This window comes from Carcharhinus amblyrhynchos, chromosome 28, assembly GCF_965287045.1.
Source record: "Carcharhinus amblyrhynchos chromosome 28, sCarAmb.v2.hapA, whole genome shotgun sequence".
In the NCBI taxonomy this organism is placed as follows: domain Eukaryota; kingdom Metazoa; phylum Chordata; class Chondrichthyes; order Carcharhiniformes; family Carcharhinidae; genus Carcharhinus; species Carcharhinus amblyrhynchos.
In genome coordinates this window covers 25,493,963-25,520,039 of record NC_137351.1, presented here as the reverse complement: position 1 = coordinate 25,520,039, position 26,077 = coordinate 25,493,963, and the positions used below count along the sequence as shown (strand labels likewise).

At 40.0% G+C, this 26,077-nt stretch overlaps 1 protein-coding gene and 1 long non-coding RNA gene across 5 annotated transcripts; one reads left to right on the top strand and one right to left on the bottom strand.

Moving 5' to 3' along the window:
- Positions 1 to 1,172: 1,172 nt before the first annotated feature.
- nr2f2 (nuclear receptor subfamily 2, group F, member 2) lies at positions 1,173 to 10,342 on the bottom strand. 3 transcript variants are annotated; one of them, XM_080214333.1, is made up of 3 exons: positions 10,223 to 10,342; positions 3,549 to 4,076; positions 1,173 to 2,171 (listed from the first exon to the last, which is right to left on the bottom strand). In XM_080214333.1, exons 1-3 carry the CDS (start codon positions 10,230 to 10,232, stop codon positions 1,897 to 1,899), a joined length of 813 nt encoding a protein of 270 aa, XP_080070459.1. In that variant the 5' UTR covers positions 10,233 to 10,342; the 3' UTR covers positions 1,173 to 1,896. The 3 variants fall into 3 exon arrangements, with proteins under 3 accessions (XP_080070459.1, XP_080070457.1, XP_080070458.1); XM_080214331.1 differs by lacking the exon at positions 10,223 to 10,342 and adding an exon at positions 4,873 to 6,292 and having other exon boundaries at positions 3,549 to 4,097; XM_080214332.1 differs by lacking the exon at positions 10,223 to 10,342 and adding an exon at positions 4,873 to 6,291.
- On the top strand, positions 6,632 to 25,743 carry LOC145359633 (uncharacterized). 2 transcript variants are annotated; one of them, XR_013889608.1, is made up of 4 exons: positions 6,632 to 9,141; positions 9,338 to 9,454; positions 12,294 to 12,447; positions 18,583 to 25,743. It is a non-coding gene; the product is annotated as an uncharacterized LOC145359633 (long non-coding RNA). The 2 variants fall into 2 exon arrangements; XR_013889607.1 differs by having other exon boundaries at positions 6,632 to 9,454.
- The last annotated feature ends 334 nt before the right edge of the window (positions 25,744 to 26,077 follow it).

Here is a 26,077-nt window from a genome sequence, read left to right as displayed (position 1 = left end):
CCCATATATAAAAATTCAAATGAATTTATATGTATATACATTAAATCAGGCTCACTTATAGTGCTACACATCAAACGTCAGTCACATCATCCTCAGTTTGAAGAACTTCCAATAACAAAAATTGGCAACCACATTTTTCCAGACATACTTTTTTATGAATAAATCTCATTTAATATATTTTATTTACAATCAACACTGTTCCTAGTAGCAATTGCTTGTTTAAGTGTGTTCTGTGCGTGAACTTTAGACACAATAAGCTTCAAAACAAAATCTTGACCATTAAAACACATAATGATCCATGCTTCCTAACACCTGTCTAATGTACATTGGTTGCACAGGCACTTAAGTTAGAACTAAATAAGGGTCGGTGGTCAAAATCCCTATGGCATTTTGAATTTAAAAGAGGAGGGGGAACGGCGTTTCGTATTGGGGATTTTTTGACTGTATCTTTGAGGTGTCACTGCTAAACCCAAAAGACAATGAGCAGCATGAGTCCACGGTTTATCCTTTCATCGAAAGAGCATGTGGTTTGTCCACTACTACAGACAGTGGTAGTAAACCATACAGGTATATTGAGTAAATAAGACAAATAATCCACGAATTGTAATGACTCCAGTAAACTGCGATGTTTGACCATTGTAATGAGATTTTTTTTTCCCTTGGGTGAACATACAGTTGTAACAGCGAAAAAGTTCCATATATCAAATAATATTATAATCTCCGAATACTTTCATTTTTTTTCTTGAATATAACACACAAGACTGACCAAACAATCCGATCATAACTCTTTACAGTACAGAAATGTTGCACTTAAAAAAAACCTTCAGCTTGTATACACGACTTGTAAACTCTAGATACTTAATTAACCACATGTCAAATAGTAAGTGCCGACATAGAGTTCCATGCTGAATCCAAGAAAAGAAATTGTGGCATTACTTTTCCTTTAAAAGGGCAATGGGTTGATAATTGTTACAAATGGGCTGGAAATATACAAACAGGCGCTTTTTTAATTTTTGGAGCCTGGTCGGACTCTATACTGCAACAGGAACTAAATGGAGCCACATTCAGATCACTAAAAATTTCTTAAATTTAATGAAACAAAATTGTACTGTGTCTTGGACACATAAAAGATTTTTGCTTTCAGAAATATACCCACAAAGTACTCCTCCCCCCCCCCCGCCCCCCGAACATGTCAATATTAACCAGTTTTCAACAATGGATTTTTTAAAATTACAAGTGTGTATCATTTAATACAGGTCTGCAGTCCATTTCCCCCAAATTAAACGTCTTATGAGTTAACACTATAAGTGCGTTTCCAGCATTAAGTTTCAATCCTGTCGATAAAACCTTTCGTCTAACTTTTTTAGTGGATTCAGTTTTAATTCTTGCAGAACATATTTACGTGATACACCGTATCTGATAAGAAGCAATGGTTATATCAAAATTATTAGTAGAGAATCACAGAGGAGACTGGTTTGAAACCAGGAAAAATACAAAACAGCTATAGATACATAGACACAGGACAATTTATAATAATTTGGAAAATGTTTCTTTCTTTCCTCCTAATTTTGAAATTCTTGTTTAAATGCACTTATCTTTATATCGATATTTCTCAAAAGTTTACAAAATAAACCAAAATAAAAGACTAATTTCCTTTTGTTACAAAAATGATAAGTAGCAAGTTGTTCTGAACGACACAGGAGAGTTTCTGAATGCGTTTTTTTTTAAAGTTCTTGTACAGTCATTGAAATCCACAGTCCTTTTTTTCTCTTCCCTCTCTTCATTTTTTTGTGTGTCACATAGGTAAACTTGTAACAGCCTTTTATTTCCTCCCTTACGAGAAGGAATTTGCAAAATAATGTCACTTGCCTTTTCTTTTGCCCTCCCCTTCCCTATTTATTGAATCGACATGTAAGGCCAGTTGAAGCTGCTCCCGGATAGTAACATATCACGGATCAGGGTTTCTATGGGGGTTTTACCTACCAAGCGGACGAAGAATAATTGCTCGATGACAGAGGATGAAACGGTGCGCAGAGAAGGGAGACGAAGTAAAAGCTTCCCAAAGCGGGTCGGTTGGTTCGGATATTGGCTTCGAACATATTCCTCCAGAGCACATTGCGATTTCTCCTGTAAGCTTTCTATATGGGCCACATCAGATAAGCCACAAGCATCTTCATTAAGGAAATTAGGCACGAAGGGAGAAGTGAAATAAAAAGAAATATATTAGAGAAAAAAAGTGCAGGATTAAATAAATTACACCCATACGTGCATAGGACCTTTAATTAGAGAGCATAGGTTATGACCTGACCTAGCCATTGCATCTTGCAATGTTCTAGACCCAGCCCAACAGACGCATATTATTATAGTCATCAAAGAAAACACAATGCACAGATACAGCAACCATTCACAACCACATTTCACTTTTTTGGGGGTTTCCTAAACTTAAACCAGATTTTACTATCTCTGGCATGTAGCGTTGTATATTTATGCGTATGTATATCCACCCCCCAACAGCATGTAATAGCAAAGTGCTCACAAAACAGTGAGTTTGCTTGACTGCACACAAGGCCTGACATTTCACAAATAGTAATAAATTAACTGCTATGGTAATGTCATCGATTGCTCTTGGTTGAGTAGGATCAAGTAGACTGAACAAACAAAATAAACCGCATAACATTTAAAAGTGTTTCCAAGTCGGTTAGTAATTCAAGTATAAAAAAAAGACTAAGAAAAATAGTACTTCACAAAAACTGGCATGTGATAACTTAAAGCAAACACACAACACGTCACCCCCACTTAAGCTCAGCCGCCTGGATATTTTTTTCCCTCTAACTAAATGTTCGCTTCTAATTTGATTAGTTTGGTTTTTTAAAAAAGGACATTTTGGAAAAGCATGGTTTTTTTTATGTGTGAAGTAATAATATAGAAAAGGAAGCTCGGGTCACGACCCGAGCACTGGAAGGGGTCCAGAGAGTCCTCTGGATACCCAGATCACCCTAACACAACAAGGGAAGGATTGTGAGCCGCTTTCCCACAGAAACTGAACATTTCTGTTTCCTGATATCAACCCCTGGACGCTTTATCCCAACCCCAGATGAATGATTGCGCTACTGTTCGAAGTTAAATGCAGCAATTTTGCACACTATATGAAAGCGTATTCAACTCAAACTGAATTTTTTTGCAAAATGACAAAATATAACAATATTTTCATCACCATCCCTGGTCTTCATTTGCACTTATTTTTAAAATAATATTAGTGGGATGGGATCTCATGCGAAACATTGGAAATTTTGTAGTAACTCTATTTGAGATGAAACCTTTAATCGTGATTAAATGTGTTTTTTTAAGTAATTGTTTCAATTATATTTTAAAACTTACATAGTGCTAAAACATGGAGCCATGTTTATAATAATATAGATGTTATATAAAGGGTACATGACACTACAGTGAGATCAGAGCTTAGTAATTGACTGTATGCTCATTCTGACCTGATATCATGGCTGTTCTGATTACAGATCAGCCATATTTTAGAATGAATATTCGCCTACCTGAAGTGAAAAGGACGATGGCCTTTAAGCAGCTGTACTCTGCCGAGTCGACATGCAAAGCCTTGAGTTTCTCGACCTGCTCCTGGAAGATCCTTATGTGATCCATGAAGGCTACGACCCTATCTGCAGACATAGGGGACGCGTGCAGCCCGGCGGCGGCCAAGAGAGGAGCCACATGGAGAGGCATGGAGCACTGGGCAGCGTTCAGAACAAACAACTCACTCCAGGTCAGCCTCAGTAGAGCTACCTGGTCTGTGATCTGAAGATCCGGGAAGAAAGGGATATTCCTCGCCCATTCCACCGCGCTGAAGAGCAGCCGAGCGGCCAGTTCACAAATGTTTTCAATGCCCATGATATTGTTCGGTTGCATGCATTGACTGCCGTAGCGGGAGGTCGGGTATGGCTCCGCCCGCAGTAACAGGGAGATATATCCCGATAAATAGGAATGGCAGTTGAGTGGGTCTCCGTTTGTCAAGGCGAACTGGCCAGGAGTCGGTTGTGTAGGTGGCATTCTTCCCCTTTGGACTGCTGCAGTGCGAAAAGAACAAACTACAGATATTAAAACCTGCATCTTACCATATTGTCAGACAGTTTGCATACAATACACACCCCTGAGCCATTTTACAACAACAATAACTACTGCATACACTATCATTTTTTAAAGACAAAAAAAATCTCCCACCGGCTGTACAACGTGAAGCTGTGTGTATTAAAGCTAGCCGGCATATTTTAAACCGAACACTGCCATGCCATTTTGCTATGTCATTTCCCTACAGCGTGTGTTAAAAAACTGATTGAATCTTTTTTTTACAACAATGGCTGATTTATTTCCCTATCTGGACTTCACTCTGCAAACTGTTCCAACTTGCACAGGACATTATTCACACCCTCCTCTCTTTTCGTGTGAAGTTTCGTGGGTAACATAACACATTTTTTCAATATAGATTACAATCAAAGCACACTTCTTTCAGCATCTTACTATTTTCAAAAGACCCCCTTCTCTTTCACACACACACATACAGTTTTCTCTTTCTCTCTCCCCCCAGACAACACACACACACACACACACACACACAGATCAAAATCATTTGCAAAGAATACTTAGAGGACTTTCTCAACCAGAGGCACCCTCTAAAGTACAGACTCAATTGATTTTAACTGGCATGCCAGGGAGCACACACACTACAACTTTACAGAATTAAGTCTGAGCAGTTCAGCTCCCTTTCTGCCAGGGTGGGAGTGGGTGGGTGGGTTGGGGTTGGAAAGGGTGGGTTGCTGGTTTAGAGTAAGCGCAAACATTTGGAAATAAATGAATTCTCAATACCTTCCCGTCTCATGCCGACTTTCAGGCATTTTTTCAGGCGGCAGTACTGACACTGATTGCGGTGGTGTTGGTCTATGGGGCAGTTCCTGTTGGCACGACATGTGTACGTCAAGTTTCTGCGCACACTTCTCTTAAAGAAACTCTTGCAACCTTCGCAGGTGAACTGGCCGTAGTGTTTGCCGCTCGATTTGTCGCCACACACCACACACTCGATATGCTGCTGCTGTTTCTCGCCTTGTTGCTGGTTCTGCTGGTTGGACTGGGCCGGGGTGCCCGGGGCTCCCGGCTGCCCTGGGGTCTGCGGGGTAAGGGGTGCTCCAGAAGGCGGTTGCGGTCCTTGCTGAGGCGGGGGTGGCTGTGTGCCCTGCGCTCCGGCCACGTCGTCCTGCGGGTCTCGCCACGTACTAACTACCATTGCCATATCTCGGGGCAAGAGTGTTATCAGACAAAACAAAACCTGTCTTGTCTTGGAATCGTCAGATCAGGAACAAAACGAAGGAGGAAGAGTCGATTAGCTGACAACAACCCCCCCCAAAAAAAATACAGAGAGGGAGGGAGAGAAGGAGAGAGAGGGGGGAGAGAGAGAGAGAAAGAGAAAGAGAGAAAGAGAAAGAGAGGGGGAGGGAGAGGGAGAAAGAGTAGGAGCTCAAATCCGATCGGCAGAGAAGAAGCGAGTGTCGGGGGGCCAGTACCAGGGCAGCACGCAGTCAGCCATTCAGGAAACCCATAAAAAAAGGACGAAGGGGGGGAACGAAAGGTTAAAAGATTAAAAAGAAGGAAAAAAGAGAGGGGGGATCGACTCTTGAAGGCAAATGCACGATCCGGAGTAGAAGTGCCCGACCATCAACTGATCATAAATTCTTCGCCGTACTGGTAGGGGAACTGCACACATACACACACATACACACAGAGAGGAAGAGACTCAACAACTCGCCAGCAAAAAAAAGAGAGAGACTACACACACACAAAAAAAATAGGAGTCGACGTCGTGGAAAAAAAAGGGGAGCTATAGAACCTCTCTCATGCGAGAGGAGGCGAAAAATAAGGGAAGGGAGAGAGAATCGAACTGATCAAATATGCAAAAAGGGGGGTTGGAAGTGAATCCGATTTGAACGAGCGGGCTTGCGGAGTAATTTTTCTGAAAGGGGAAATCTGCGCGGATGGCTGTATATAGTGAACTTTGACACGACTATTGAAACTGACACGTTTCTATGGAGATGCTTTCCTTATATGGGGCTGCCGAGTGACGGAGCCAAGCGGCGGCTGCTGGCGACTGACAATCAAAGGCGACTGGTCAGAGCTTTAGGTTCGGGGGGCTGGGACATCTGGCCCGCCCCCTGTACCGCATTGGACAGTCGCCTTACTTATTATCCAGCACGTCCTGGCCGCCAACAAATTTACATTACATCCATGCGCAGAGGTCTACTTGGGGGGAAAAAAATAAGTTTTCTATTTCTCTCCCCCTCCCTCCCTCCCTCCCCATCAGCCCACTCCCACCCTACCCCCCACACCCTGTTTCTTCATTTTTTTAATAAAATGGGCAATAACTCAATTTTCTTTTTTTTAAAATATTGCTATCACAAATTAACAACATGTATATTAAATAATCCAATAAAGCAGAAATTCTCAACCACACTGAATACTCCCAATTATGTATAAGCTCGTCTTTTTTTATTGGAGGTGGAATATTGCAATGCCAACTTGATATTAATAAAGAATCCACCCTATAGCTTGTATGAGCAAATAGGTAAATATATATCTTTCCCCCCCAAGGTTCTTTAGCAAGCAGGTTCTCGAACACAAATGCTACCCCCATCACCACCCCCACCCCATCAATACCAGAGAATAAAACACACACTATTCACAAATCAGTTTCTGGTCAAGGACAAAAGTTGCTGCTGAAAGATGGAACATTGGCGGCGAGGCTTTTTTTTTGCACTGATTGAGATGTCCTGACGGGAGTTGTTGGGGAAAGTGTGGCAAGGATTATTTCAAGATTTTTTTTAAAATGAAAGTATCCAAATAAAATTAAGGACCAACCATGTCAGAAATCAGCCACGGCTGGTTTATGAAGGAGAATTGTTCCTGTACGGGTTGCAGAAGGTGTGTAGGCTGAGAGAAGCCATGAATGTTAGAGAGGGTCTCATTCATCTGATGAACCATTATTAATACGGATAAATATCACGTTTACTTTGAAATACTTAAAAGTGGAAACAGCTTTGAAGTGTGCGTGCACTTAGCTAGATGCATAGAAACACATAGACAGAGATACACAGAGATGCATGCAGATTGATGAATAATTTCGCTTCAAATTCCCCCAAAACAATGTGGAAGAGCGGCGAATCTTTGGAACCGGGCTGCCCCGATAACGCTTTCCCCCCTTCATGCCCCTCAATGATCATAGATTCGAATTTCCAATGTCTTTATTTTGCATTTACACCACATTACATCCAGTAGTCACTCGGGTTGGTTGAGGTTAGTCTATTGGTAGCGCTGCTAGAATTAACTAAGAAGTGATGGTTTCAACAGAGCAAAATTGACAAATGTTATTATGTTCGTGAGAAATATACTGGCTCAGGTATATTCATTGGTTTTTGGAGGTTCTGGTCGCATTTAGGGTTATAATTAATTGTAGCAATGGGTGATTTGCGAAATTTATCTAGACAGCTAAGTAAGTAGATGTAAATGAACTGATGTTTGGAGAGAAAAAAAGAATACGTATTGTGTTATTGTAGGAAATTGCAAAGTGTTAAGAATTCGCTGGCGCCGAGTTGCAGACGCAAGTTTCACAGTATCCAACATTCTAAAAAGATGGACTTTACTGCACATTTTTAGAGGAGCCCTGTGCATTTCGCAATTCACTTGTGGAAAACTAAAAGTACGTGTTACTTTTAATGGTCCAATATTTACACGCTTAAACGACGACTGCCAGTTAACATATAAAATGTGAAATTATGAACATTCGAGGGAAGAACACGGGTCCAGGGAAAGATGACATTAAACAGGTGTTCGATTTGAGGTGCAAGTAGGGTAGTACTTCAAATACCGTTACTCGGCACAATTATTCCCCCTCTCTGCTGCTTTGAATTTCTTTCAGAAATTTGCCTGAATGTCGATAGTCTGTGGGAGCAATCTCTTGGTGATGTGTTTACAATTTAATAAAGTGTTTTTTTTAAAAAAAAAAGCTATAACGCACTATTAATCTGGTTACTTGGAGGGTGAATAAACTCAAGTTCGACTTGATGCTCATTTGATGCAATCGTACAGAAACCACGCTCACTCACATTAGCAAAGAATGGGCAAAACCCTTCAGCATAAAGCATCTTCAGCAATTGCAATTTGCAAAATGCATGCATCTTTTCAAACGTAACAGTTGATTTTTTAAAAAAAGTGTCAGAGGAAAAGATAATATGAAGCATTGACACTCAACAATCCAAAATGCAACATGCGGTCAATTTTGAGAAATATGAAGGAAATATCTTATGTTGCTAATTAAACTAACGTGCCAGGATATCAACGTTATTTGGTGAAATGTGCATAAAGCCAGTATAGGTGAGTTCCCCCTCCCCACCTCCTCCTCCCCGGCCTCACAAGATTGGATTTTGTAGGTTTTCTGGAACAGAATGTACTCATTGTTTTCTTTATTACAAATGGACAGGTTGCAATAATTTCAGAAGTAACTTCGGATTTGTTCTGGAGCAAACCAGCAACCGCCATTTAAATGTATTTCTTTTTTTTAAAAAAAGATGAGGGAACGTATAGTATTTGGTTAATTGAATATTGCATTGGGTGCCAACCATAGCATGGCCAGAGTAACCTATTTATAAGACGATCTGGTTGCCACTTACTTCTCAGTTGTTCTCTGATAACCAGCTAGATCTATTGAATTTGAGTTCCCTGTGATTTTGCCCTGGTTTTTCTCCCCTCTCTCTCTCACACACACTACATTGCAACACGATGAATAGGGAAAGTGGTTCCCATTGTGTCCCGGTGATCTCAAAGTCATTGCAGTTTTGAAGCGGTGACTTGTGGCACTTTGATAGACACCGGGAGCTGTCAGTGCAGCGGGCTCCTGAAAAATTTACAGTGCTAAATCGCAGCATATGCTGGAGAATTTGTCAAAATCTTGTACAGTATCTGGCTGCCACCTAGCGTATGGAGTGTCGCTGTAGAACTCCAGAGGAGAAAAGCCTTTCAAAAGGATCGCGGCGCCTCTTCGCTCACAACGCGCCCTTTATACCCCGAAAAAAAAACTTCTGCACCTTTAATGTGATTAATTCTTTAGGATTTTGCTCTAATTGACTCGGACGTTACTGAGCGGGACTGCTGATCTCCGTCGCTTTGTGTTTTTATTTTACCCAGATCTGCCCGGACGCTTGCTTGACTTAGATGGTTGGCGTTAAGACTTCTTTTCCAAAACAACCGATTGGTAACAGATTTGTTTTTCTTCCCTCTCTCTCTAAAGCGATTCTTCTAACGCCGTAAAGCTAAATCGAAGACGGCTGCTTCCTACCCCCCTATAAATAAATTCGCCTTTGCCCCCAAATCATCAGATGGGTATGTGGATCTAGATAGAAAAGTGGTGAGTACCAATTTCTAATGCCCAGTTCAAATATTATATCTGTTGATTGTAGTAATGGCTAATTTCTTATTTGCGGCGATTCTGTGCTTTACATATCTATTTTAAAAAGTTTTAGAAATGAGCTCAGCCTAGCATTGTAAATCAGAGCACTATTACACTATTACAATTTGACAATGAATGGGGAGGGGGGGAGGAAACAAATCTAATTCATTGAAACGCAGGGGCAAAGAGGCTTTGGGTTTCTACCTCCAGGACGGGGCAAGCCGTTTCAGAAAGATTCGAAGCCCCCGTTTATTTCTAAGTTGGCGAATTCGTATTGTTGCGGGACCTTCTGTTGTCTAATGCTAATATTACACAGTGGGGAGATACCGCGACCCATACGCGGGTGCGATTGAATGTCCGACGGGTGATGGCTATTGCGCTGGGAGACATACACACAACTACGCGGAACCGCAAGGGCTGTTCGCTCAATTGTCAAAAATAGCCAGAGCAAAAATATAAAACACCAGCCTGATTTAATGTCATTTCGAAGACAGACAGAGAAAGCAAAAAAAACTCAAATGAATTAAAGCCCCAAATGTAATTATTTGAACGGACATTGAATATCCTCCGAGTGTTGAAATTCTAAACTGCTTGATGTCAAAATAATATAGATTAATTAATAAATACAGGTGTTTAAGAACGATTATGTCCTGATCAAGAAAAAAAAAACAACCCCCCCCCAAGCTAAGTAATATATATATACATATATATTTATTAAAAACATACCAAACATCATTGCTTGCAATTGTCTTTGTTCAGTGTCCGAAATTATTTGCGTCGTGGTGGGTTCGAGTCTCCTCTCTGGACACAGGAAGTTGTGAATCTTGGCGGAACTGAGTTGGAAATTACTGAGTGAGATGAATCTCTTTTTTTTCTGGCAGGTGAACAGAAGGAGGGTTTGTCTCCTCCTCACCTGATCTATTTGTCTATTGAAGACAATCATTCATTCCATCGACCGTCATCTGTTTGCCCCGACCGATAGTGTAAACTGTGATATATATATTTTTATATAAAGAAAAGGCTAACCTTTGGCGAGAAGCTTTGCATTTGGCATACTCAGAAACAAGTGAAGCACTTTCGATTTTGCAATTTAACTTTCGCCCCATCTCGTGGTAAACTTTATGGGACTGGCGTTGCTGCCCGAGCTATTCAAAGTGCACCGGAATGCGAGCGGTCAAAGCACCCCCCGAGCAATACAAGAGCGATTACTCTTAGCAATTTTTGACTCTTTTGCTGAGATCAGTTCCACGTCTCTTTACTAAAATTCCCTTTCCTTTAATTCCTTTTTTAAAGAGGCAAACGTGGAAGGCAAGAGTACAGCAGCTAGTTTGGAACTCTCAGCCTCAAACCAGAAATGCTTTGCCCCTGAGTTAGTTAAGTAAGAGGAAGGGGAGAGAGAGATGGAGAAAGAGAGAGAGGAATAATTGAATTAAAATCTTTTGTTTTAAACACACATCCCCAAATAATATAGACTCGTGTGCTCGCTGGAGTTTGGGCAACTTTCTTGTTGTCAAAGTTTATTTGTCTGTAGTTTATTCCTTCTGCAAACTTGCCATAGCCTCAGAATTACCAAGGTGATGATTTTCTCCAACGCTTAACCGCTCCCCCCCCCACCTCACTCCCGCCCCCCGCTTTACCCCATCAACGCACTGACTTAAGAGCTAATATTGCTTTGAGGTTTTGAGAAGAATTGTTGATGTAGAATGTGGTTTGTGGCCAGTGTAAAATTATCTGCGCGTTTTGGAAAGGGTATCTGTAGCTTGTGGAGAATCTCTCCTCCACAACACTACCCCCCCCCCACCCCCCCAGCCCTCGGGCCTTTGTCTCGGCAGAGTTGAGAGGGGATTGTGTGTGAATCGTGTGAAAAGGACGGCCAGGGTCGCTTCAGATCGATTTTTATTTGTCCGCTCTGTCTTTTCGGATCAGCGCCCTTCAATGGACACATAGGCACTCTTTCAAGAGAAAAATCTTGTGCAACATTTCTGGCCTGATTGCAGCTAAATACTGCTCACTCTCCGGATTCTAGGGTAGGAATCTGCCGCAATTAAATCATTAAGTATATGTGCACTTCCAGATCTTGCCAGTATTAGCCGCTCCACTACTTTTCCATACAACCATTTTTAATGGAGTAATAGGTGAGAGAACCTAAACATGATATAGACATTTCTATGGATACATCTGTATATGTTTTTAAAACGCCTTTTGCTCATCAGAAATGTATTGATTTTTTTTTGTGTGGTATATAAGAGGCAAACCTGCAAGTGAAATGCCTAAACGAGGGAGAACAATTTAAAGTGCATTTGAACATAAGTCATTCCTGTATATGAAACCCTATTTTAATTGTTAATGATGCTAAATAAAAACCTAACTGGACATGTCCTAGGTGTTTGATGTCTGCAGACATATATAACTTATGCACTTTCTCAAAGGACTTGTGGTTGCATTGTAAGGACGCCGCTTAACAAGTAATTGCAGCGCACAACTGAAATTTGTCCAATTCGAACAAATAAAACGTTTCCTTTTGGTTTCAATTAAGCATCGTATAGAGAAATACATTTTAAAGTTAACTGGGTGTGTGTGTGTGTGGCGGGGAGGGGGGTAGGGGCGGCGGTGAAGTCCAGCGGCGTACGCTTAACATGTAAGCAAATAACATTGTGGTCTAATTGGGAAGGGATAGCTGAAACTTAAAAGGTCAGATGCAATGGTTGTAACCCAAGTCTTGTCAATAAGTTAAAAAAAAAGTTAACACTGCAGCGTTGAAACTCAACATAAAATGTCTCATTGATTTCACTTCTAGAAAGCATCGGCACTCAAATGATGGTCGACGCGCGAACTCTGCTGCAACTGAAAAATAGAACTAACACCGATTTAAAATGTATGGTATTGTTGAAGATAAGCACAACATTGCATTGCCGGGGTGTCCTGTGAATGCATGGCATTAGAGAAATCAGGTTAGCGCCAATACTTGTGCTATTAAGTGATTATGTACGCTCTAGACTTAATAAGTCACTCCGTTTTATGAATGGAAAGTTGATGATAACAAGACAACTAGCTTATTAACAATCGTGTCGCATTAAAGGGATACTGGGCGTGACTCAGGGGTTGAGTCAAGAAGAAATTGATCTTAACAGAAGAGCAGGAAGAGAAAGAGAGAGAGAGAAAAAACGAGAAGGGCTAGAAAGGTACACCATGGAGACAGTAGTTGTCTACAGATTGCAGCACGCCTCCTATTGGGTCCTGTATCGATTGGGAGGAAAGCTGAAGATGTCACCAGACCAAATATTTACTGATCACACACAAATAACACGGGCATATCGATTGTTTTTTTCCGCTGGTGAGCAGAGAGCAAGGGGGTAAATCACTGTGTGTAAAGAGAGAGAGGTTTTAAAGGCATGTTTCAGATGCTGGGATAACCGGATAAAAAGAGGTGCGAAAATCGATAGACACTGATTAGGAGGTGATTTCAGACGGTGGGGAAAGTGCAGTGTTAAGGATATATATTTTAAAAAAGCAGACTGCCATAGAAAATTATGGGAAAGGAACGAGAAAGGACAAGAGGTGTCAGTGTTAGCTTCCAGTATTAGTGAATAACATCTACCATTTGGCTGAAATGTAAATACAAAAAAAAGGAAAGGATGAAAAAATATAAGAACACAGTATATCTATACATTCCAATGCATATACACAGATAAATACTAGGTGTCATAACATTGATGTAAATAGATACACTTAAAAAACAGCAGGATGCCGAAGCAAAGCTGCGTGTTAACATTTTTAAATAAATTAAGCTTCTATCTATATTTAGCTATAAAGCCGCATAGAAGCGAAAAGGCAAACCGCATCCCGAGGTATCTGGGAAAGTCTAATTAGCGATTTGTAGAGTGTCATCTCCTGTTTTGCACTCCCTGGAGATAAACTGAGAGCTGCAGGTGGAGAGGATGATAGTGATAGAGAGAGAGAGTGTGTGTGTGTGTGTGTGTGTGAGAGAGAGAGAGAGAGAGAGAAAGAGAGGATGCATGCACCCTCACCTTAAAGCAAAAATCCCACACTCCAAGCTCAAGATGGTCGCCTCTGACCCCAGGCCTCACGGTGTTGCCCTGATTAACCCATCCCGGCCCAAGATATAGCAAAGGTTAACCAGGCTAATGAACACGTAAAACACATCTGATAGAGTTTGAAGGGGAGGCGGAAAGCTTTAGACCAGGAGAGGGTCCTGTTAGAAACTCACTGGCGTTTCGTTGGCTGGAGAGAGGGGAAATAATATAGTTCTCTGGTGATAAACTTCCCTGGGATATGGTCTGATGCGAGGATACCAGACAATAGAGGATTAAATGACAAGACTAGCTAAAAACTGGGTAGAGGTCGGGGCTATTAGAATTTCAGAAATAGTTGACAAGTGTTTGATTTCTTGTGAAATCGCAGGTTGTGAATTTTGCTGATTTTTGTTTAGTCGGGTAGTTTTTTTTTGCAATCATTGTTTGCACAAGAGATTCCTCTCGCCTTTCCTTACACATTGCATGTTTATACACTGATTCACAGTAAGAACCGCACATTTTCCGACCCAGGTTACAAATGGCAATTGGCAGCTCATGCAGATTTCTGACTTCAAGTCCATTTCGAATGCTTCCTTTAACCGACCCCAACTTGCGACGCACTTTGCACTCGCTCACGCTGCAAGGATGAATGATGCTGAAAGGTAGCGAAGCAATGGGATCGATACTCACCGACCCCCAGAAACAAACAAGAAACAAGAGCTGTCAACAGGGGGTGTCAGAAAGATGATTTGAGGCGGAGAAAGTAAAAGTTTGGGTAACAGAGTGATGGATATTGTAAGGACTGAGTTTGGGGTTAGGGACGGAGAGCAAATAGAATTTAATAGAGGCATTTGTGTCGTGAATATATGTCCAGTCTGGTCTTGGCTGGACAAGAGAAACAGGCACATTTATTTGGAGCGCAGAGAATTCAACTTTTCTTCAGAACAAAAAAAACTACTACGAAAAGCTGTTTTTTTTAAACTTTGGTACTTGCTTCTAGACTGCTGCAGACACGATTTGTATTACCGATGTAAACCAATTTGTCACTGTCCGCTTTAATTATTGGGGAAACGCTAGGGTTCTACAGCTTTCCTCTTAATATATTGTTTAAAGGCTTTTACTCGCGTCTCCGGATAGCCTTTCCTCGCCACACAACTTCACACACCTCTCGAATTCGGCGATCTCTTAGCGCGACGTTTACAAGTTTGTGCTAAACCTGGGTCCAGCCGTCAATAAAGTATTACAGCAAATGATTAGTCTCCCCCACCCCCTCCAGACCACCCCACCCCAAATTCAACAAGACCGCAGTAATATAGGTGCGAAATTAGATTTGCATTCTCCCCTCACTCCTATTTGTTAGTCAATCAGTTGGGGTTTCCCTTGTTTGCAACTGGTTCCAATTCAGCTTTTAGATAACTGACATTTTATGGCTTATTTTGAAATATGATTATTCTATGCTTATTTTATGTGTTAAAAGATGGATAGATGTCCTAACCGCTTCATTTTTTTCAAAAAAAAACTTCAGTTTTGCTATTAATTAACGCTTCTGGGACAGTGTCACTTTTTTTAACCAAAGTACCATATTGTTTACACAAGATGTGGGGAGCAGACATTTCACCTGCTGTCTATCTTGTCTTCCTCTGTGAACAGTCAGTTTCAGTGTTCGTTTTAACTTCCATTAATCACCGACGTGGGTGCTGCTTTAACTTTTAGGTTTCTTTTATTGTCCTCGCATTTCTTCCATAAACACTTTGTTGTTCATTTAAAGGTGCAGGCTACAGGCGTGCTCACCCCCACCCCTCCTCCTCCACCACCCCCCCCCCCCCCCCCCCCCCTTCTTTCCCCTTCTCTATCTGTCTCTGTGCCCTCCGGGCCAATCTGAGAACATGCAGCCAGTAGATTGCTTTCAGAGGCTGGCTCTGAGATGATGGATTGCCATGTCAATTTAACCGGCGAAGGATTAATTTGTTTCAATGATTTCTCTTTAGGCAGAACGCCAGCATTTTTCTATCTCTTCCTTTTCCCCCTTCCCTCTCCTCTTTACAACCAAAGTAGATGTAGTTCGTAAGGGAGATAATAGTAAGAGATACGTTTGACTCTGCCGTGGCGTGACATTGCAATAGGGTTACACTGTGATTTCCTATCTCCATAAAATGACTGTTAGCTATCTGATCAGAACTTTACATTCAAATTTATTATGTCTGTGGGTGCTTGTTTATAATTCAGCAACAAAGGCGTTTGTGTGAACCACCTATTCCTGACACTATTTACATGCCAAATGCAAAATCAGTCACTTTAAAGTTTGGCATATATTTTTCATGTTCAACTTATTTTCGAATAACTATTGGATCGGAAGGGATTCTTGACATTATATAACAGAGTGTGAACAAAACGGAACAATACGCTGATACAGGCAAATTTATCAAACCCCATTTTTGGTCATTTAAAAAAAAATGACTCAAAACGTCCTGCTATCTGAAGTGACTGGCCAGGAGCGAGCTCCCACCCACAGCCCCCCTTATTCTTCCCTAATGCAAGCAACTTAATTACTTGATCCCATTGCCCAGAGTTACTTGCTGAAATCTTGTCTCTTCCTAATTATTCCAGCTAATATGTTGGCACATAAACGGACTAGTTGATCAATAAATCTCCATGGTGCATAATAGCTAAGTTTTGTTTCTGCATTTCTCTATAATGTTGTGGGCATCAAGTGACCTAGCCTGAAGAGTCCCTCCACAACCCCCCACCCACCATGACACTTAAATTACACGTAACATTTCCGTGTAATATTAAAGTATTGATCAATTCGAATTAAATAGATCTGGCATTCTATGTTATTTATGCTCTTCCTGGGACCGTGCAGGCGGAGTAGCTCAAGCTGGAAGCTCCCTTCTGCCCTTCTAGATGACAATTTAGATGTTAGCAGATCACATGGCGCAAATAGCTCTAGACTCCTATCGAAAACTTGGTGAAGAAGATTAATAGGACTCGTCAGAGCTATGAAAGCACAGCTTTGCAGCAAATTTATGCTGCAGGAAGATAAATTGCTGATGAAGATTTTAGTTATCAAACATCTCCAGTCCTCGGATACTAGATTTAATTAGTAATTTTTCCCCCACCCTCTCCAAAATCTGAAATTATGTTGTGTAGGAAATCAGCTTCGTGAGATAATTAAAGTATGTCTGTTCCAAACGGAGCTACTTTTGACTTCTTGTTTCGGGCAAACCTTGCATTTATGTCAAATGGATAAGCACCACACCACCACCACCTCCTCCACCCCCCCTCCCACCCCCGCCCCATTCCCGTTGCTTTATTTGAAATATTATGCTTACCCTTTAATTCTAAGCCAGCATCATTCAAATCGCTGATTTATGATCAAAAGCAGCCGACAGAAATATTTAACTACCTCCTTCTTCGGTGATGGAAATAGCTGTAAGGAGAAAATATAACATATCCTTCATGCCAGGAGTTTAGGGACCAAAATAAAAGCCGGCGGTAAAGTGTGTAATAGAATAATAACTTTGCATATGCATTGTAAGATTCGATGCATTCACAGAAGTGGCTGACACCTCATACGCCGCTCCTCCATCACAGCCGTTCACTGGAGTACCTGTCTCAGAAGTTCCAGCTCAGGCCCAGGTCAAATTTCCTGGACTTTAAAGCATTTTGATATTGCAAGACAAGTAGAATGATATGAGATGGCCGTATGAAATTTGAAGTAGGGTTAGTGGGGGAACGGGTGGTGGTGGTGGTGGGGGTGGGGGGCGGGGGTGAAGTGTCAGCATCATTATAGCGAGAAAAACATATATTTTTTAAAAAAGTTATTTGAATATAGTGTTGTGAGTCTAGCTAATTGATTCCATGACAGATAGTGAATAGGGTCTGAGATCCATTGTAAAATGTTGCTTTAAGATGCGTTGGTCCTGCCCTCTAGCTTTGCAACGACCTCCATATAACTGTTGACTTAGCAAGTGATTAGGGCAGGGGGAAGAAAACAAAATCAAGCATGGAAAGTTAAACTGTAGTTTAATTCAGCGCATCACTTCACCTCCAAACATGTTTGCGCCTTTCACATATTCCTGATTGGGCACAAATAAAAGCAATTGTATCACATCTGTTTGGATTAGCGATCACAATGGAAAATGGGATATTTTGTGCGAATGTGAAGCTTTATAACTTAATAGAAAGCCTTGAATAAATGCAATTTGTATTGCTGAGATTTTGGCACAGAATGCAATATAACAGAGAAGGATTACTTAACAGTACAGTACTCGAATTCATTATACACAAATCTGAGACTTCATTGCAAATTGGGCATTGAATGCAGCTTTTTTTTTGTCCAACTATGTTGACTCAAATATCATTCTGACCATGGTTCATTTAAAGCTGGAACATACGTCTTTTCTCTCTCTCCCAATTAATTCGTGACTATTGTTACCATCGCTGGAAAGAAACGAATACATTTGGCAAATGCCAGGGATGTTTTAGCTGTGCTGAAGTATTTTATTTTAAAAATGGTCACATATTCTTTAGAGAGCAGGCTTCCTTTGCAGTATCCGACCAGCCTCTTTAGCCCAAATTGCACTTGGCCCTCACTTGAAATGAAAATGTAAGATGTTATCAGAGGTACATGCAATGACAAGATTTTGTTTAAAAACGACAGGTTTTAAAACATCGATATATTTAAGGTCGAGGTCGCCTTATGCTGGGTTCTTATAAAGATAATCGTCTGCCAATTTACAGCACGCTTCAATACTTAAGAGCGTGGATGTGCATCAGTTGCAAATTGTGAAATGTGCTTCTGGATTGTTGCGTTAAAATTATGGAGCCCGCGATCACCTCTTTATACAATTTATTTAACAGGTGCAAGATTAGATCAATGGGATTGCCCAAAGGGAGGCAGAAACACCAAGGAAGGTGTCCCACATGTATTTTCTGTGGCTTTATCGTAATACAATATCTATTTACCTCCACAGTTATTCTATAATGAGCTATTATGTTTTAAGATGGTGAACTCGATTATACAATAAACATTTCTTTATTTGTTCTCAGGATTGCGTGCCCGACTTCTCCGAAGAAGAGGAACCATTCTAGACTGCACCATGCCTGGTTAAAATGCCAATTGCATTTTCCTTGATACCCCAGTTTTAATCTAATTAATTAAATCTGACTGTAGTCTGATTATTTCAGAAACCAGGCAATGTATTTCCAGCACTTTAACAATCGACTTCCTGTCCCATCTCAGAGTCTCTGGCCAACTTGAGTCAATTTGGATACAGTAATGAAATTGGTCATAGTCCGTAAACTGACCCATTTTCTCACATAAAGCATTAGAGGATATCGCACCTGTGAAATTTCTTTCCATTCTTATCGAGGCAAGGTGGGGTCAATGTCAATCTGTCACTAGAGGCGGAAGATTCAATATGTTCTCCTCTTAAATTGTTGAACTTCAGTTCGGAAATTTCACTCATGGGATAATCTAATTATTATGCAATCCTTTTTACATTTGAAAGCGACGTGTTTAACCATAGTAAGTGTTACAGCCATGCAGAATTTAAACTGGTTCAACATGTCCCCATTCATCCACCAAATTACAAGCCTAATACATCCCTGGCTATATCCCATCTGCAAAACTAATGAATGTTAATTTTGCAATTGAATTTCCCATATGCACGAATGTGTGAAATAATAAGTTTGTTTACATTTAGCATGCAATGAAGAGGATGATTGCATTCAAATATTTTGCTTAGAAAAGTAAAATAAAGCATGAATTATGAAATAGTTAAATTACTTGCAAAGCTGCACTTTTGCAGTCCCGCCATGTTGTTTGGATAATAATGCGAAAAAAAGGTAATGCTTTAATTTCAAACAACAATCCTTAGTAACAAAAGCGAGTTATAGAAGAGAGAAGTGTAAAATAACAAATTAGGTATAACCGGAAGTTTGGTCGTAATGAAATTGCAGGATGCTGAATTCCATTGTTGAGCAATATTTGGACAGTGAAATACAGCCTGGGGCCAGCAGCATGTGCTAAGAAGAAAGTCTATTCTGTGTGACCGCTGATCATAATATTGCAACACTTCGATTTAAGTTGCACATCGTACACTTTGCAGTTTTGAATACCTTTGAAGACCAATATGTCAGTAATCAGCCTGTTCTTTATCAGTGTCCCTGCCAGAATTCCATTAGGAACAAAGCGACGTAAAGTACCATTTGATATTTCACTGAAAAAAAAGTTATTGTCCATGGTATAATCGGTAATTAAAATTATATCCTTGTCCATGGCACAGTCAGTAATTAAAATGACAATTTAAGCACACATTTCTGCTGACATTTCTTATGCCAAGGAACATTGCAAAACATTCAGAAACTTAAGTCACTTTTCTCTTCAATGTATATTAGCAAAAATTATTTACCTTGGACAGTTTTCTAAAAGATAGGTATAGCTTTATTTCAATAACTTTGAACAAGTTCCTATCTCCATAGATCAATGAAAGTCTTTTTAAAAAAATTCTTCGTGAAAAAACATGGAAAAATTCCATACATCTACATATATATTTTGGTATATTGTGGAATGTAAATAGATTCCATTATCTTTGGACAGTAAATATCAAATAGAATATTTGAACTTTTAAACGCAGATAACATTCTGAATGTTCAGCAGTGATTTCAATCCAGCTGGATATTTTTGTTCATTTTACTAGATACTCCAGTATATATTTATGAGACTTCTTGTTGTCCCCCTCTCAATACTCTTTAATTACATTCAATTTTTTTGTATTCTTTGTACACCTTGGGATCATCAAATGACATGTGTCAGACATATTGGTCTTGGAATGTACTTTTGAACCCAGTCCCAGTTCCTTTCCTTGTTTGTAATGCAGACATTTACAATGTCCATCATTCCAAAGTAATGGTCATCACATTCATCTTGGAAAGGACCCCCAGAGAAGCTCCTTGGGACATGTTCCAAAACAGTTATTTTCTGATCATGAAGCAAAAATTTTAGCTCGTGCAATAACTTTCCATTTCGGGAACCAATGTCAGCACCAATGCTCAGGGTGTTGTGATAAAGAATACAGCTCCCTACTGCCTGTCCAATAATGTGCATCTGGACCCAGTTTAGAAGAGCATGTCCAATTACACCAGTGTGATGTATTCCCACTTTGCACAATAGCTATTGCTTGGTCTCTCTAAACAACTTCACAGCAATTGCACTAAATTTTAATTTGTGGGTCTCTGTCCACTCAGAATCAGGCTAAAATGTTTTCCACACTGGACTTTCACAACAGTAACAACAATTTGCTTTATATAGTGCCTTGAAAGAAGCAAAACATTCTAAAGCACTTTGGAGGAATGCTATCAGGTACAATTTAATGCCTAGCCACGTAGCATATGCGGATAAGTGACCAAAAGCTTGGTGGGTTTTAAAGGATGACAGAGAGAGGTGGTGAGGCTGTAAGGTTCAGGGAGAGGATTTCAAAGTTTGGTACCTAGCAGTTGGATGCAGGGCTGCTAATGGTGACCAAAATGACTTGTTAACATCATATCAAAATTAGTGCATAAAATGACGAATTATCAATTCCATCACATTAACCTTACAATATTCCTATATACAGGAGGTAGCAAATTATCATTGAATGTTAACATTCAAAGAGCCATATTAAGGATATCAACAGTAAGCTGCCAGAGGAGAGAAAGTACAAAGCATTATTTACTGTATTCCTGTTTTAGGTTGTCAGATCACTGCTGCAGTCTTCAAACAGCAAAGATAGAGAATAAACATCAGTTAACCATCATGCCTTTAAGCAATTAAATTTTCATATGCAATTGTCTACACGACTGAGATATTTCAAAAAACAATGTGATAATGTATTGAGTCTGAAGGGCTTGTTTGGCAAATGTTCCAGACAATTTGAGTTCTAACACAAACAAACTAATTTGATTGTTTAAGGGTATTAGATGCTGGCTTATTTAAACCTCCTGCAGTTCTTTTGCTTTATGAGCACTGGATTCCTTTGTAGCTTGGAACTTTCAAGCTATGTTGGTTGGATACTGTATTGTGAAACTGCAATCAAAATATTTAGTTAACAAAGACTTAGCTGTATGTTAACAGGTTTCCAGTACCCTGCATTTTCAAAATGGTCACATTTTTAGCATTCAGCAAGACCCACAAAACTGAAGACCTAACCAGGGCAAGAGCTAAAGTTAAACGTATCATAGAAAGCTCGAAACACAAGCAGATCAAGCTATGAGATTTTAAAAAAATGACTTCTTATTCCATGCTCACTGTCACAGAAAATTGGAAGCCATGGGAATAAGTTCTCTAGTCTCTGAGCCGGCCAGTAACAAACGCAGTGCATTAGAAGTTAATGTCATACTGCATTATCGTGCACCTTGACAGGAATCATATGTGGTAAAGGCAGATAAACATGCTTTGAATACATGTTCCTCTACATAAATAGCTTTGGGCTACAGTATTATTTCATTCACAATATTTCAGGTTGAGCATTTTTTAAAATGTTGTTTATAAGTTGTCTTTTTTAAGGAGCTGCTGTTCTCAAGCAGCAATGATTTACTTTCCTGCATTATACTGAAAATGTTAAAGTATGAATGTATACAGACGGGAACTCAGGACCCAGTAAAGAAAATTTGTCTTCATAGGTATAATGGATAAAATGGTTTAGATAATATGTTTTAAGCCACAGCAAAATCATTTGTGGTTTCCTTAGTTCTTAGTTATATATCTTAGCAATCCATGTGCAGATCACAGGCTCTGTCAGTTTGGATATATCCTAAATCAAACTTAAATCTTTATTTATGGTCAAAAGCAGCTTTATAGCAGTAATTGTCAGATTTTCTTTAAAAATATGATGCAGGAAAGTAATTGTCTCTTGGTTTACTTTGTTCTCTCCCGGGTTTAGTCACAGAATGCTGGACACAATAGAAGTTACCAGGAAACAAAAATACTTCCACAAGTATTCAAAAGAGATGAAAGATTGTTTGAGTTTGTAGATCTAATTTGAGGCAGCTTCATTCTAATGAGGACTTCAGGGATTCAGAGGCAATGGCCACTGATGGCAGGCATTCTAGAATGTATGCCTGTTGGTACTTCCAGACAAGTTTCAGAAAAGCCAGAGATTGCACCTGAATTACTGTGCACAGAATGATCAATATTTAATGCAAAATATGAATATGATTATATCAGTGTATGTATAAGTAAATGATGCCTCTTGCACTTATCTGGAATCAGAAAATTAATTCATTAGATATTCTGCAGATTTTTCATTAGACCAACATTACTTGAATTTGTTCAAGTGTTTATTTTCACTATGTTAAATTGAACCAAATAAGTTCTTTGGACCTTTTTGGTCTCTAGGGTTCGCAACCATCCTGGATTGCCCTGGAGTCTTCAGGAATGAAATATTCATCTCCATGAATCTCAAGAGCAAAAACCATTGAAGTGTTAAAAACGTGTGCATTTTTCACTTTTGTTTATTAGCTAGGAAAGGGCTTGCTTTTCAAGAAAGCTGTTTAACTGAGTGGGGTGATTGGAGCAAGAGATTATGCGATGAACCCTTCAGGAATACCAACCAGAGTTGGCAAACCTACATGTCTCTGTGCATTCACATGTCAGGGCTTCTTTGGTTCAGCTGTTATGTTGATAGGGAAAGACTTAATCTAGGAACAAGAACACAGAGAAAAGGGTGCTGATGCTTCTTTATTTACTTCCAAGATATTTTTGGATGGACGGCTGGGCAACACCAAGCAACCGAGGATTCGTAAATGCTGTTGATCAGGAAACATAAATAAATAAATGGAGAAAAATGTGTATGTGCTAGTAGTCAATATAAGACAGCATTTGGGATCAATTAACCAAATGGAATGTTAAAGTTTCTTGTTTACACATTCCTTCCCTTGATCTGTGGTTATAGTCACAGAACAGTCCAAGGTCTGAGGACAGAGACCAGCAAAGTCAGAATTCAATAAATCATCCCTAAATTTATAACAGGCTGCTAAAAAGGAAGCATTAGTTTCAAATAGAATTTAAGCACTACCTAAAATAAGTCCTAGGCTGCAAATAGTGACATTTTGGGGAAATGGTGCAATTAATAGAGCAATGGTTAAAAGATATTTCTTATTAAAACTTTATTAGGAAGTTGTATATTGAAAGTTGTCCCTTAACCATTAATTTAAGGTTAAGGGACAACTTTAATTAATTTAGCTTAATCAGAAAGGACAAATATTTATTTTCTCCAAAGTGAAATGGTCGGTATCAAGTCCACAGCAGAAACTTGTTCTCAGATCTTGTATAATTTGTGAATTTGAATGACAACAAATTGTGTAAGAGATGCAAAAGTTATATTAATACTGAATGTGTGTGTCGGTGTGCATCTGTGTATGTAACTGTGTATGTGTGCGTCTGTTTGTATGTATGTATAAAATCTAAGTGCACTGTCATAACAATGCAGAAAGAGCTGCTAATTGCATTTAGTTCATTTCATATATTTCTTGGCTGTGCTCGATGCTGTTAACATGTGCAAAGTAAAAACATTTCATTCCTGCAGCACTGTCGATCCTCGCATTGACGAACACAAACGCAAGAAAACATAGAAGATAGAGTAATCTCTGCAATAAGATCTTGCGCACAATTTCAGAATACATGGAGATGAATTTATGAGCTATCTACTCACACTGATAATATTTATGTTTACTGGAAAGAATGCAAGTCTATTAAAATGAAAAGCCCTCCAGCCAGAAAACTAGTACCCCTTTCAAAGACCAGTTTCGGCTCATGTTAAAGAACGTTTTTAAAAATAAAAATTTATAATCAGCACATTGTGGATCATTAACAATGAGATATATTCAATGTTGGAATGTTTAAACAGCACATGTAGTTAAAGGGATTTTGTGAATGGGTTCAGGTGTCTGCTTAAGTGACACAGTCCTGTATTTGAGATTATTGATAATTCCTAATTGAGAGTTCACAATGATGGGAAGTATTATATAAATGTACAGGGGAATTAAATGGCTAACAATTCAAATAACATAGGCCCAAATCGCCTGGTCTCTGGATTGCCAGCAACTGGACACATCAGGAAGATGCTCAGTTGCCTCAATGCAAGGATTCTGTGGGAATTGCCTGGGGAGTTTGAAATTCCAAAAAGCAATTCTCCTGCTTCCCATGACCCTCAGAAAATGTCCTCACCTTTGAGTTTGAGTTGGGAACTTCAGACAGTTCCACGGTATTTACCTGGAGAGTTACTTAGGAATTGCTAAACGGAACAAACCTAGCCTAACACCTGGTAACTAAACAACTCACCTTCCACAATCACTGACACTGAAGGCTCCCCCCCCACTTCTCCTCCCCCCGTGACTTACCACACTGACAACCCCCAATCACTGATTTCCCCACCCGACTTGCCCCTGAACTGACCTAGGCAGCTCCAATCACTGATGATTCCCGAGCCCTATCTCCCCCCAACCAGCCTGACTAGCCATTGAACTTATCTAGCTAGTGCCAACCATCTGACAATTCCTGAGCTCCCGTTTTCTCCTGAACCCAACCTGACTAGCCTTGACCTGACCTGATTAGCCCCCAACCTGCTCCAAAACGCTTTGACCTGATTAGCCCTGACCTACACTCTCATCCGCCTGCCAGCCTGCTCACTGGACCCACCCATCACCTTGCCACCCTACCCACCTGCCACCCTACAGCCTTACCCACCCTATCCCCTTATTCACTCGACTCCCTCACTCATTTACCTTACCCACTCTACCTCGTTACCCATTTATTTCACCCACTCTACTTCTTTGCCTGCTCTACTCCCATACCCACTTACTTTCCATACTTACTTCCTGTAGCTGTTTTCAAAGCAACTTTGGGGCATTTAAGCCTTTCACTTATTGGAAATACAGCAGTTTGTGTCAGCAAAGGATATCATGGCTTCTCTGCAATGCTTTCTACAAGTTTGGCCGCGCTGGGAGGAATGTGAAGGATCTCCCACTGGAAGATTGCCTAGAACAATTGGAGGCAGGTACTTGTGCATTTTCAGTGTCAGAAATAGGGGGCTCTGATCTTGATTGGAAGATATGGGTCAGAGAGTATTTGCATCACATTGCTATGACCATTCTCAATGGTGCTTGTTACATTTGAGTTATGCTGCAATATTAGCTTTCCCTTTTCCCCCAAAAGAATAAATTAATTTAAAATATTTACTCATTGCATTTTTTTTTATACAGGATTCAAGGCAGCTCACAAATTCTTTCCTATGCGCTTTCCAGATTGAATTTTGACATCAACTCTCAAACTTAGTCAGAGATGGGTTTTCTTTTACTCAATTTTAGATGCCAGAAGGAAGGTCAATCTTTCAATTTTGTGATGTAAGAAATCCTCTGTTATCAAGACCACTGAGCTGGCTCCGAAAGATTACTTTTTGCTGCATAAATGGTGGAAGATTAAAAATTATATTTCAGCAAATTACAGATATCAATGGCACACATACACATGTGCAAGTTGCAATTATCCTTTTCCATGAGCCATTGT

Coding starts and splice junctions, on each gene's coding strand:
- nr2f2 (XM_080214331.1), bottom strand. CDS start 5,293: ATGGCAATGGTAGTTAGTACGTGGCGAGACCCGCAGGACGACGTGGCC. Junction 4,098..4,872: donor AGTCGGCATGAGACGGGAAG/GTATTGAGAATT, acceptor TAATATCTGTAG/TTTGTTCTTTTCGCACTGCA. Junction 2,172..3,548: donor CATCGTCCTTTTCACTTCAG/GTAGGCGAATAT, acceptor TCCTTAATGAAG/ATGCTTGTGGCTTATCTGAT.